Source organism: Chiloscyllium punctatum, chromosome 44, assembly GCF_047496795.1.
Source record: "Chiloscyllium punctatum isolate Juve2018m chromosome 44, sChiPun1.3, whole genome shotgun sequence".
NCBI classification, from domain to species: Eukaryota; Metazoa; Chordata; class Chondrichthyes; order Orectolobiformes; family Hemiscylliidae; genus Chiloscyllium; species Chiloscyllium punctatum.
The window spans coordinates 66,024,899-66,039,467 of NC_092782.1; the positions used below are offsets into that span (position 1 = coordinate 66,024,899).

The 14,569-nt window shown below is 39.2% G+C and overlaps 1 protein-coding gene across 7 annotated transcripts in view; it reads left to right on the forward strand.

Annotated features, from left to right (window-relative positions):
• pcloa (piccolo presynaptic cytomatrix protein a) overlaps positions 1-10,895 on the forward strand; it is a 603,113-nt gene extending 592,218 nt beyond the window's left edge. For all 7 annotated transcript variants that reach the window (XM_072563105.1, XM_072563109.1, XM_072563107.1 and 4 more), the window contains 2 exons: positions 1,941-2,086; positions 7,331-10,895. In XM_072563105.1, the coding sequence (XP_072419206.1) occupies positions 1,941-2,086; positions 7,331-7,504 (320 nt within the window). In that variant the 3' untranslated portion in view covers positions 7,505-10,895. The remainder of the gene's footprint in view (positions 1-1,940; positions 2,087-7,330) is intronic.
• Positions 10,896-14,569: the final 3,674 nt, after the last annotated feature.

Consider the following 14,569-nt stretch of genomic DNA (forward strand, 5'->3'; position numbering starts at 1 on the left):
TGGTAGATTTCCTTCCCTAAATGGCATCAGTGAACCAGATGGTTTCTTCCCCTGACAATTATACCATGGTCATCATGAGACTTTTAATTTCAAATCCTTATTGAAATCAAATTTCACCATCTGCACTGGTAGGATTTGAACCTAGGTCCCCAAAACATTATCTGGGTGTCTGGATTAGTAGTATAGTGATAATAACACTAGGTCATCACCTCTCCCTTGTGGAAGTGCACAAAATAGGGCTGAGTCAACATAGCTTCACCAAGGAGTGGTCATGCCTGACAAATCTGTTAGAATTCTTTGAGGAGGTAGCAAACAAGTTAGTCAAAGGAGAGCCAATGGATGTAATCTATTTGGATTTCTAAAAGGCCTCTGACAAGGTGACACATGGAAAGCCATTAAATAAGATAAGAGCCCATGGTGTACGGGACAAGGATAGAGGATTGGCTATCTGGCAGAAGGCACAAAGTAGGGATAAAAGGATCTTTTTCAAGATGGCAAACGGCAACTAATGGAGTTCCACAAGGGTCAATGTTGGGACCACACCTATTCACATTATGTATTAATAATCTGGATGAAGAAACTTAAGCATGTTTGCTAAGTTTTCAGATAACATAAAGATGAGTAAAGAGGCAGATAGTGGTGAGGAAGCAGGGAGACTGCAGCAGGACTTGAACAGGCTAAGAGATTGGGCAAATAAGAGGGAGATAGAATACAATGTGATAAAATGTGAGGCAAAGCATTTTGATAGAAAGAATAGAGGTAGAGACTATTTTATAAATGAGGAAAGGCTCAGAAATCTGAAGTACAAAGGGAAAGAGGAATCCCAGTTCAGAGTTCTCTTAAGGTTAACAATTAGATTCAGTGGGCAGTTAGGAAGGCAAATGCAATGTTAGCATTCATTTTGAGAGGGCAAATCCAGAATACAGGATATATTGTTTATATGGTATAGGCTCTAGTCAGACCACATTTGGAAAGTAATGAACAGTTTTGGGCCCTATATCTAAGGAAGGATGTGCTGGAGGTTTGCAAGAAGGTCCTGAGAAAAAGAGCTTCTTCTGAGTATCATTTGTCTACTCTGGGCCTGAATTCAATGGAATTTAGAAGGACAAGAGGGATTTGATGTAAATTTATATATACTGAGCGGCCTGGATACTGTGGACGCAGAGAAGATGCTTCCGCTAGTAGGAGAACTAGGACCCAAGTTAACAGCTTCCCTGTGAAGGGACAATCCTTTAGAACTAAAATGAGGAGGAATTCCTTCAGCAAGAGGGTGGTGACTCTGTTGACTCATTGTCACGAAAGACTGTAGAGGTCAAGTCATTGAATGTATTTCAGACAGAGATAAATGAGTTCTTGATGATTAACGGGATCAAAAAATATGGGGAGAAGGCAAAAGTATTCGGTTGAGAAACATATCAGCCACAATAAAATGGTGGAGCAAACTCAATGGGCAGAATGGCCTAATTTTCCTCCCATATTTTATGGTCATATGGACCAACATTTGCTGAAAGTCTGGCTACAACATGCAATTGGCAACCCAAGCATTCATGCTCATCACGATTTGTGCCATTAGAGAATATTGTCAATTCACTATTTACAACCAGTGCTCAAGTCAATGCCCCTCCTGCTGCTGCCCAACTTTGAGATGTGAGGAAGCAGCTATGCTTCAAGGAGAGTTAGAAAGGCTGAGTTCTCAGGCATATGAATTTTGAGGGTCAAATGCATGACCATCATGACCCAACTGTAGTTGTTGCATAGAAAGGCAGAAGTTTCCCTGACCATTGAGATGTGTACATCACAAGTTTGAGCAATGTGCTATTGATCAGATAATTTATGAAAATTATTTCAAAGTATCAGATCTTCTGTGAATTGCTTTGAGATGACCAGTTTTCATAAAAAGTGCTGTATAAATACAAGTTATTTTCTTTCTTTATTCCCAGACCTGTATGTGAAATTATATGTCATAAATATTTCAACACAAAAGCGAACATTTAAGAAAAAAACTCGGGTCTGCAGACATGATCGGGAACCTTCATTTAATGAGACGTTTCGCTTTAGCCTTAACCCAGCTGGACACTCCCTCCAGGTACTGTTATATAACTGATATCACTCAGTTTACTTTCTACTGTTCAGGCATTGTTCAAATTTGTGTTAATATTCCTTACTATTTCCAGAAGAACAGTGCGTTTTTAGTCCTCTCGGTTCTTCCTTCAGTCGGAAAGCATAATTAGAAAATCTGCTTCATGGCACTTGATTATTAAAAAAAACTACCATGAAATATCAAAGTGCTAAATGACCAAAATTGAATTGGATAAGAAAAAAAGAAATGAATTAAGATCTAATGCTTAGGTGACACCAAACATAACTCCTAAAGGTTAGATGAAGATGGACCAAGAAAATTGAATCATCGCCGTGGGAATAACTTGCTAATGAGTATGATTGCTTAGGAAATTCTGTGTCACTGGTCCTGGGTTCTGTATTTCTTGAGGGAAGTATTCATAGAGTCTTTAAAATGTTTCCTTTGACTTCCTCTTATTTGAGTGCCTTCCTGAAGCTGGGCAAAGACCATTTGGTTTCCTAGTCATCCTAAGCATGTGGCCAGCACAGCGGATTTGATTTCAGATTATCATGGTCTCTGGATGGTGCTAATGGCTGCTTCAAGGACACTGATATTAGTACACTTGTCCTCCCAGCTGATACAGAGAATCTGTCTCAAACAATGTTAATGATACTTCCAAAGGGTCTTGTGGTGCTGTTTCTATATTGTCCAAGTTTCAGAGCCATATTGAAGAGTTGGAAGGATGACTGCTTTATTTACAAAAGTCTTGGTATCAGCACAGATGTCATGTGATCGAAGATTGTCATTCTTAGGCATCCAAAGGCGGTGCTCACAGATTGGACATGAGCTTGAATGTCAACATCAGACTTAAATGCAGAGTAGCTTCCCAGGTAGGGGAAATGTTCCATGTTTAGGAGGATTTCTACATTGATCTTAATGGAGGAATGGAACGGAACCTGATATGGAATGGGTTGGTGAAGGATTTAAGTCTTTTTGACATTGGGATTGAGACTAATTTTTTAATCCCAATAGACTGAGTTAAAATCCTCGGTTAGACCACTGAAGGCCATGCAGAGTGTTTGCTGTTGTTCGTGACATTCCTCTTGAAGTTGCCAACTGGTGAAAAGCATGTCCATTTTTCCATTGTTTGGTCAGAACCCACATTGACTTTCAGGAAGGCTTTCCTCAGAGAGGTGCTTGGCAAGGAATTAGCAATGATCTTTGAGAGGGAATTAGGAGATTTATGGAAACATGTTCTTGTCAACAATTGCACCATATTTTATGAGTTCTTTAAAATGTTCTCTTGATCAGAGGTTGATGTTTTCTCTGTCTCTCAAAAGGGTCCATCCTTACTCCACATTTATTTGAGGCCAAGGGTGTTGGGTTTGTATATTGCCTTGGGGACATTGAAGTAACCCCAAGTGCTATGCTTGTCAGCAAGGAGTTGCAACGTCTTAGCTTTCTCACCCAGCATTGGTTCTTGATTTCCCTAGCACTTCTTTGTAACTTCAGTTTTGCTGTTGGATGAGTTCAAAAGGAACAGGATAAGAAGAAAGGTAAAGTAAGTAAGGATCTAGTGTTTAGGTGACACCAAACCTAACTCCTTTAGGTGAGATGAGAGAGGACCAAGAGAATTGAATGAATATCACATTGCCAATGCTCTGGAAACAATAAGTAGGAGGCAGTAAGCTGACTGCTAATTGCTATTCCTATAATTTATTTGCTATTGCTTTCCTCTGCCTAATGGTCACCCATAAGCCAAAAGGACTTGCAAAACAGGACGTAGGAGAACTCTAAAATATCTTATAAATACATTAAAGGGAAGAGGTTAGCCAATCAAAGAGCTGGCCCATTAGGGAACAAGGGGGCAATCTTTGTGCAAAACCACAGGATATTGGAAATGTCTCTTTGGTCTTCACTCTAGAAAAAGAAAGCTTAGGTGCAGAATTCAGGAAAATGGACTATGAGGAACTTGCACAGTTTGGCATGAGAAGTGGGGAGGTTGTGAATATGCTTAAAAATGGACAAAATGTCTTGACCCAAATGAATTGCATCCCAGGCTGCTGCAGGAGGTGAGACAACAAATTTAAGGGTCTGCCACAAATTTTAAGTTCCTCTTTGGCCACAGGAAAAGTGCCAAAAGACTGAAGAAAGCAAATGTGGTTCCACTTTTCAAGAAGAGTGGGAGAGATGAACCAGGAAATTACCTACCAGTGAGTCTCATATCAGTGGTAGGGAAACTATCAGATAAAATCTGAAGTGAATTAATACCCACTTGTAAAAGTATGAGTTAATTAGGGAAGTCAGCATGGCTTTGTCAGAGGTATCTCATGCCTAACAAATTTGTTGGAGTTTTTCAAAAACATGATCAAGTGTGTGGATGAGCATTTAAATGGATTTTACCAAAGCTTTTGATAAGGTATCCCCTTCTGGTTGAGAAGGTTAAAGCACCTGGAATTCAGGAAAATGTGGTGAGATGGTTCAGAAACTGGCTTAGTCATAGGACAGAAAGAGTATTCATAGAAGGCTGTCCAAATGCATGGAGGTCAGTATCCAGCAGTGTACCATAAGGATCAGTACTGGAACTCTTATTGTTTGTTATGTACATAAATGATATAGATGAAAACATAGGGGGAATGCTAAACAAATCTGCAGACAACACCAAGATTAGAAGGGTGATTAATTGTGAAGAAGATGGTGATACATTTCAGAAAGATATAAGGGGTTTGGTCATATGGGTAGAGCAGAGGCAGATGACTTTTAACCTTGATAAGTGCAAGGTGATGTACTTTGAAAGAAACAATAAGATGAGGGAGCATTTAATAAATGATAGAACACTGGGTAGCTCAGACAAACAGAGGGACCTTGGGGTAATTAATCACGGATCTCTGAAATTGGCGCAGCACGTGAATAAGACAGTTAAGAAGGCATGTGGGGAACTTGCTTTCATTAGTCATAGCATAGAGTATATAAGCAAGGAAATAATGTTGAAGATGTACAGTGCATTGGTTAGGCCACAGCAGGGCTATTGTGTGCAGTTCTAGTCACCACACTACAGGATAGCACTAGAGGGGGTTCACCAGGATGTTTCCTGAGATGGAGTAACTGAGCAAAAAGGAGAGATGAGATCAGCTAGGATTGTTTTCTTTTGAACAGAGAAAGCTGAGGAGGAGACATGGTTGAGATGTATAAGATTATGACAGGGTATAGACAGGATGAGTAGAGAACAGCTGTCCCCCGAGGTTGAGAGGTCAGTCATAAGGGTAAGTTGCAGGAGATTCAGAGGGAACTTGAGAAAAACCTTTTTCACTCAGAGGGTGGTGGAAATCTGGAATACACTGCCTAGGAAGGTAGTAGAAGCCGGAAATGTTACAACCTTTAAAAAATATTTGGTTGGGCACTTAAAATATCATAATATTCAAGGATATGGAACAAATACAGGAAATTGGTATTAGCCGCCTTTAGTGGTAGTTATTGTTGGTGCATGCTCAATGGGCCAAAGGACCTTTTCTGCACTATATGAATCTATGAATCTATAAGCAGCTGCTTATTCTACAGAGTATCCACCTTAGCAAACCTGATATGTACATAACTTTCAGCATTGTGAATTACCTCTGTGCCTCCAGCCAATACTTAAATTCCAATATTTCGCACTGAAACTGCTCAAACTGGCAGCATAGAAAAGGCCTTTTGGCCTTTTACATCCATACCCGTTATAAACAATCACCTAATCATTCTAGTCCCATCTTCCAGAGCGTGGTATGCCTTGACATTACAAGTGCACATCTAAATGAAAGTATCTACGTAAAAGATGAATTTTTGATCATTGACTTTGTGTTGAGCTTCATCAGAACATGATGTAGAGGAGCTGGTGTTGGACTTGGGTGGACAAGTTAAAAATCACACAACACCCGGTTATAGTCCAACGGCTACCTGATGAAGGAGCAGTGCAATAAAGCTAGTGCTTCCAAATAAACCTGTTGGACTACTACTGGATGTTGTGTGAATTTTAACTTCATTAGAACAATATAAGATGCTGAAAACAGATCAGTGCGGAAAAGTAAAGTAACAGAATTCCACAGCTTGGGATTTTGCTTACAAGCTAAATGGAGATGTTCTACAAAGAGATTCCCAGTTTGAATTTCATCATCTGAATTTCAGATCATGATCTCAGTCCTATTGCGTTTAATTTTTTTGCCATTATATGGCACTGCTGGGACTGATTCTGGTTACTTTTACAATCTTGTGTGCATATTTTGTTCTTGATTATTTAATTTCTGTCTTTTTATGACTTGCTTCATGGTCCCATTTGTCATTTAATCCTTCTGCACAATTAAAGACCTACACTTGTACACAACGTTCATCTTTCTCTGCATTTCTTCTGGCTTAAAACCGATTATATCACTAACATTTGACAGTAGTGATAAAAGGTGTTATCCCGAAACCGTTGTGGGAGTTACTTGGCCTGACAGGGATATCACCAACCAGTCATAGAAACAACAGAAAGTCCCTTCATTACTATGGGGTAAACTTTGAGAACGTTACCTTCCTTTCAGACACTGCTTAGCCACTGCAGAGCCTTTCCTAGGATTTATGATGTGGAGGTGCCAGTGTAGGACTGGGGTGGACAACGTTGAAAATCATATGACACTAGATTATAGTCCTGTGATTTTCAACTGTTTCCTAGGATTCAACATCCTGGTGGCAAAAGATTGCCACATCTCCACTCCCCCCACACACAATGGTTGAAAGCTTCCATCCATTCAAAGAATGACACTATCTTATCACCATCTTACTGAGACAGCATTCCTGACATCACAATTCCCCAGAAATATCATCTCAGGAAGCTCATTTGATTGAACAAATAACAATAAACCATACCTCTCTTACTCTATATTCTCTTTTATGAAAAATTATCAAATACATGATTACTTGCTGGAGTACTAAAATACTTGAGAATGATACAAGTTGAAATGGCATAGCAGAGAGTGCTGAATCTCTGCTTCCCTCATTTCAATGTTGTACCAGTGTGGTCGAAAGTAAGTTTGATACAACAATAGACTGATGACCAAATAGATAGTGTTCCCACTACTTTCATCAAAATAAAGCTTCTGTAAGACATCCCTTCAAAGATAAAGCCTGGAAAGTCCCAACTAAATTGGAATCTGCAAAACCTGTGATCATATAACATGTTAATACCTTCTGTCATTGAACAGTTGTACCTTGGATACTCCAGTGAGATAGAAATAACTATTTTATTTTCTCCTTTAGATTTTGTTAGTCTCAAATGGTGGGAAGTTCATGAGAAAAACATTGATTGGTGAAGCATACATCTGCCTCGACAAAGTTGATTTAAGGAAGAGAATGGTTAACTGGCACAAGCTGTTTGTCAGCTCAACAGAAAGCCAACGAGGAGCTGCTCCTGGTTTTAACCTGCAAAATTGACATTGTCATTGTGTAGAAAGCAGAAATCCAAATTTTTGATTGCCCTCTTGTACAGCTGCTTTCTTCAAGAAGGCTGTGTCTCAGTCTGTTTGGATTGTAGCTATTATGCCTGACTAAGGTCTAGTATACTTCGATCTTACATGGCGCAGGTAACAGGTAAAAGAAAGACACAAGGCTGTAATATATTTACGCTGCTCAATGTGTATAAATATAAAGATCAGAAAGTGCCGAGAGAAATAGGATGATGATGGTGCATCAGTTATGGAGTTCAACTGAGACAAAGATCTAATGGAATTAGATCTTTTGTGTGATGTAATGTGATGATCAGTCCTGATGTGTGCAGAAAGTTAATGTAGCTATGCCACACACAGTGTAGTAGCCACTGATTACAGGTGAACATAACAGTATATTGTTCTAATATTCAGACATGCACACAAACCTACAGTGTTATTGATGGCATGAAATGATTATTATGAGTTGCATTGTGAAAACAAATCTCTGAAATAAAAGTATTTAGGTTTTCATGCTTTACAACAAAACTAGTTGTTGAAGGCGCAAGGCAGGAAATTTGTGAGTCAGAGACAAATGGAACATCTATTTCAAACCCTTTTTCTACTGGGGGTGAATGTAGACTTGTGACATTGAGTACTGGACTTATATTCTTTTGAAAGATTTTTGTGGATTACTGTAATTCTGTGAAATACTCAGGTGAAGGAATTTATGTATGAACCTTATGCAAAAAAAAGGTACTGGTTTATCAATAGGAAGAACACGGAATGTTTTGTATTAATTTGCGGAAACACGCTAAAGTATACGATGGTGTAAATGTTAAGAAGGAAACTTGAAAATACTTACAAGTCATTCTTAAATTTGGCATTTTCTAAGCCATCTATTAAATCCTGCACAGGTTTCTTACTTTCTTTCCAGAATTGCTGCCTTCATTTAAACAAGCTATTTGGTAGAGGTGAAAATTTGCTAATCTGCAGATGTGTGGGGTTTAAGTGAATAACTAGCTGGCAGTATATTTCAGAGGCATTCAGAGACAGCGAAAGTCTATGTTGTTTGTTCCAGTGTATAACAGGAGTGACAATGGAATACTGTAAGTTCTCTAATCATCATTAGTTAACAGCATAATTTTCACATCTAGCTTTACTCTGCTAAAATTACCAATTTTCTTTTCCAGTCATGACTTGTTAATAGTTTTAGAGGGCTTGCTGAGGAAGTGCGCATGTTCAGTTATTTTCTTATTAGCGTAGCCCTAAACATTTAATTGAATTCCATTGTTACTTCATTTTACTGAGTATGCATAATTTCAATACTGTATATATATGTGTGTGTGCGTGTGTGTGTATAGTTTGAGTTTAAGGGTGGAAGGAGGTTGGGGAGCAAAGAATTAATCCTCAAGATAAATTATGCAGTAAAGAGTTTGGAGTATAGTTCCGAAGTGTGTATGGTCTGTTATATACATATATATACCTAAAATAAAAGTTGCTTAGTTTGACAGTAGGTTCTCTATGCAAAACAGACTCTACAAATTTTGGATGAACTTGTTAAACAAAGAGTGACATGAGGTTAAGACTAAGCTGTGAGTAAAAGCACATTGTGTATATGTTTTCTTATCATGTTGCATTCTAATGCAGTGATGTGTACACTGTGGCAGCAGAACGACTGTGCTGATGTTATATTAAATTTATTTAGTGTAAAAAAATGTGGCTGAGAAATAGATTAACCGTTTACTAGAGGAAACTGTACAGCAGCACATTTCCTTCACAATCCATCATTCTGGGGATGGTATTCCATTTGCTTGCCTACACAGGCTTTATGTCAAGGTAAAAAAACAAATTGCAACAATAAAACATGATAGGATTTTGTCTAATATGTCACTGACTGCCTGGTTTTAACATTTTCCTGCATATCTTATGTGTGCAAGAAATGATGAAAATGTGCCCTGGGTTTCATAAATTTTATGAGTGGGACATTCTAGATCTGACACTATAACAATTTTTTAAATGATTTATGTTGCTTGGTATTAATTTTCAATCCATTCTATATTTACTTAAGAAATGTAATTTATAGAAACTATTGACTGAGAAAACAGAAGAAACAGAAACAATGATAGGAGTTTCACAGCATGTCATTCCTATCAGTAACCTTGATTTGGGTTTTTGCTGTAATATAAACTAAAATGAATGGCAGGCAGCTGTCTTTATTTCTAGATGCATGAGACAGGCATCAAGTTCATGTGTACACTGAAATTGTATTTCCTAAAGTATCTTTAAAAGAATTATTTCCAACTGTGGGAACAAAAATTTAAGCAACTAAATTTAATGATACAAATACATTCTGGTTAACATGAAAGTTGGATTGAAGTGGGGATTGATTTAAAGTAGAAATCTAACTTTGGCTGTCTTTAGTTAAAGATGTCAGACTGATTCAAAAATCTGGAATCTGTGTTTTTAATGCCCCTGGCTTTGATTGTTGAAAATTAGACTTCAATTATTTGCACTTTTGACAAATCTTTACCTTGAAATATGTGTTAGTAGTGTTGATTTTAAAAAAAAACTGTGGGAACTGTATTTGATTACCTTGAAATGCAGCCTAAATTGACGTGCAGAATGGACACTTTTTAATGCCATATTGTTGTACCAATGCTGTTTGCTGTCTGTTTTAGTGAATTCTATGCCCATTAAAACCTACCTGATGGATGAGTGTCCTTATATCTTAAATATGAATAAAACATTTGTCTGATGTGAATAAAGTGGTTCCTTTGTACCATGTAAATATAACTTTTTTTCTACAGCAGATTTTGAACTTTTTTTTGATCTGACATTCAGCATGCAAACGTTAAACAAAATATACTGGTTGTTTGAAAAAAAACATTTAAAATGATGAAAAGCAACATTTAAACATCCACTAAAAGCTGCAGTGTATTAACTGTTCCAGGTGTTCAGTGATGGCGGAATTGCTTGTGTGCTGTCAATCTTTTGGCACCTGTACAGCAAATTTGTTCCTCATGAAAATAAATTGCAGTTGTCCCTGATTTAAAAAAAAGTCATTTATTACCACGTGTTGGATCCATTTGTAGATGTTGCATGTTTCGTGTGTGACATGTTATCTTTATTTTTAAATCAAGTTGATTATTTTTCACTGTTTCCAGATTCTCTACAAGGAGAAACAATATGAAGGTTGTATAAATAAAACGAGCTGTTACACATGATTTCTGTATAAAAAAAACAGCTTGTAAATCTGTCCAGAATGCATTCTATCTATGTAAAGATCATACAGTCATTGTTTTGTGATTGTACACAGGACGTTTCTAAAAACACTAGATGCAAATTGTGCTGTATAAAGGTTATTACATTACCCTCATGATTAAATATTGAAAAAACAATGTATTCTCTTCTTCATTTGGTCACACAAGAATTTATTTATTGGGGTAGTTTTATATAAACAGAAGATCCTGAGAATACGCAGTTGCTCTGGCAGCAGGTGTAGGCAGAGAAGGTGAGTTGGACTGAATTTTCCTGTGGAAACTGTGAATTTAAGGTCAGCACTGACTCCAGTTCCAAAGTCCAGACACAGCTGGGTTTTATTTAAAAAAGGTTGTCAAATGGCTAGAGCAAACTGCACACGGTCAGAAAGATCACATTTAGAGTGAGACACAGCCCAAATGAATATTGGAGTTTGGGGAATTTGGAAACAGCGTTTGGAAGGAATGCTTTTTCCTTGACTTTTTGGTTCATAGTTTGTAAGGTGTTATTACAGGATAAATTGATGCCCCGGATCAGAGCCCCAACACAAAAGAAAACGTGACATCGCAAGAAAACCATAAGTTCATTGGTTGGTAATAGCTACTAATCTGACTATCTATTTGAAGGTTATTTTGATATTGAAGGCAAATGGGGGAAATAGTTACAGGTTACAAACTAAAAGACTAGAAGGAAACTTATAAAAATCAAATTAAGGACCAAGTAAACAAAACAGAGCTGTATAGCTGGACAATGAGTTTTAACTGCATGATGTGGAAACTAATGGACCTCCCTGTGGTTTGGAGTGACCAAATCTTTAGCAATTTTTGGTTGCTTGAGGAACTCTCACTCAGAGTTCTTGACCAGGGGTCCAGGCTTCAAATACTGTCACATGTCAGGAAGGGGAAGAGTTACTTGGAAGTAATCATAAAACAGTGCTGAGATAGCACGGTTTTGTCAATGGGAGGCCATGCTTGCTAAATCGATTAGAATTCTTAGGATGTAATGATCAAGTTAGACAAAGAAGAGTTAGTGGATTTCCAGAAAGACTTTGAGGAGGACAGAAGGACAGCTCAGGAGGCTGCTACATGAGATGAGAGCCAATAGTGTTAGGGGCCAGGTACATGCATGGACAAAGGACTGGCCAACTGGCAGAAGGTGAGGAGTAGGGATAAAGGGGTCTTTTTCAGGATGGCAGCTGGAAATAAGTGGAGTTCCACAAGGGTCAGTGCTGGGACCACAGCAATTCATGTTACATATTAACAATCTAGATGAAGAAACTGAGGACATAATTGCTGAGTTTGCAGATGACACTAAGATAGGTGGACAGACAGTCATATTGAGGAAGCAGCAAAGCTGCAAAAGGACTTAAACAGAATAGGAGAGTGGGCAAAGAACTGATAGATAAAATATTATGTGGGCAAGTGTGAGATTATGCACTTTGATGGGAAGAACAGACGGATAAACATGATTTGGAGATGTCGGTGTTGGACTGGGGTGTAAAAATCACACAACACCAGGTTATAGTCCAACAGGTTTATTTGGAAGCACTAGCTTTTGGAGCGCTGCTCCTTCATCGGGTGGTTGTGAAGAATAAGATTGTAAGACACAGAATTTATAGCAAAAGTTTACAGTGTGAGGTAACTGAAATTATATAATTAAAAAGACCTGGATTGTTTGTAAGTCTCTCACTTTTTAGAATGACCGTGTCAGTTTCAGAATTTTCATATGTAAATCGCAAAACTTTTTTTTAAATGTTACATTCTCAAGTGAAATTTAACATTTGATATCATGTCAGCCCAGATAATGTATTGAAGGTGTGAGCTTCCCTTGTGTGAGGCTGTCTGTGCCACAATGGTCAGACTGGTTCTAATGTAAAAAAACAGATTTACAGAATTTTATATGGATCATAGAGTTTTTGAGCAAAGTAAAAAAAAATGTAATTCTGCAAGTACAAATTCAACCCACAAACTTATATGTGTATGAGTGCATATGTGTAAGTGTGTGTGTCTATGTGTGTGCCGGGAGGGGGGTGATATGAGTGTCTGTGAGAGAGTGTGTGTATGTGCATGAGTGTGAATGTGAAGGGGTATAAGTCTGTGAGAGAGTGTGTGTGGGAGTCTTAGAGTCATAGAGATGTACAGCATGGAAACAGAACCTTCAGTCCAACCCGTCTATGCTGACCAGATATCCTATTCCAATCTCGTCCCACCTGCTAGTACACGGCCCATATCCCTCCAAACCCTTCCTGTTCATATACCCATCCAAATGCCTTTTAAATGTTGCAATTATACCAGCCTCCACCACTTCCCCTGGCAGCTCATTCCATACACGTACCACCCTCTACGTGAAAAAGTTGCCCCTTAGGCCTCTTTTATATCAATCCCCTCTCAGCCTAAATCTATGCCCTTTAGTTCTGGACTCCCTTACCCCAGGGAAAAGACTTTGTCTATTTATCCTATCCATGCCCCTCATAACTTTGTAAACCTCTATAAGGTCACCCCTCAGCCTCCGACGCTCCAGGGAAAGCAGCCCCGACCTGTTTAGCTTCTCCCTATATCTCAAATTCTCCAACCCTGGCAACATCCTTGTAAATCTTTCTGAACCCTTTCAAGTTTCACAACATCTTTCCGATAGGAAGAAGACGAGAATTGCACACAATATTCCAACAGTGGCCTAACCAATATCTTGTATAGCTGCAACATGACATCCCAACTCCTGTACTCAATACTTTGACCAATGAAGTGTATGTGTGAGCGTATGAGCGAGGGTACTTATGCGTGAGTATGTGTGTGTGTGGGTGGGGAGGAGGTTATGAATGTCTGTGAGAGAGTGTGTGTATGTGTGTGAATGTGAAGGGGTGTAAGTCTGTGAGAGGGTGTGTGTGGGAGTGTATGTGTGAGCGTATGAGAGAGGGTCTGCGTGAGTGTGTGTGTGTGTGTGTAGGAGTCTGTGTGACTGTGTCTGTCTATGCCTGTCTGTGTCTGTGGGTGTGTATAGTGCAATGGGATCACCTGTAGTGTGACATGAACCCAAGGTCCTGGTTGAGGCCATCCCCATGGGTACCGAACTTGACTATCAGCCTCTACTCGGCCACTTTTCATTGTTGTCTGTCCTGAAGTCCGCCTTGGAGGACGGCCACCCAAAGGTCTGAGGTCGAATGTCCCAGACCGCCAAAGTGTTTTCCGACTGGGAGAAAACACTCCTGTCTGTTGATTATTGTGTGGTGTCCATTCATCCATTGCCATAGCCTCTGCTTGGTCTCGCCAATGTACTATGCCTCAGGGCATCCTTGCCTGCAGCGTCTGAGATTGACAACATTGGCTGAGTTGCACGAGAACCTGCCACGTACAAGATGGGAGCTGTCCCCATGCTTAATGGCGATATCTGTGTCGACATTCTGACACGTCTTGCAGTGTCTACCGTGACACGTTTGTATGATATTGTCCTGAAAGCCGGGCAGTTTGCAACAAACAATGATCTGTTTGAGGTTTGATGGTTGTTTAAAGAGAAGTGGAGGTGTGGGGAAGATCTTGATGAGGTGCTCATCCTCATTGATAATGTGTTGCAGGCTGCGAAGAACATGGTGTCGTTTTTCAGCTCCTGGGAAGTACTGGACAATGAAGGGTACCCTGTCGGTTGCAGCACGTGTCTGTCTCCTGAGAAGGTCATAGAGTCATAGAGATGTACAGCATGGAAACAGACCCTTCGGTCCAACCTGTCCATGCCGACCAGATATCCCAACCCAATCTAGTCCCACCTGCCAGCACCCAGCCCATATCCCTCCAAACCCTTCCTATTCATATACCCATCCAAA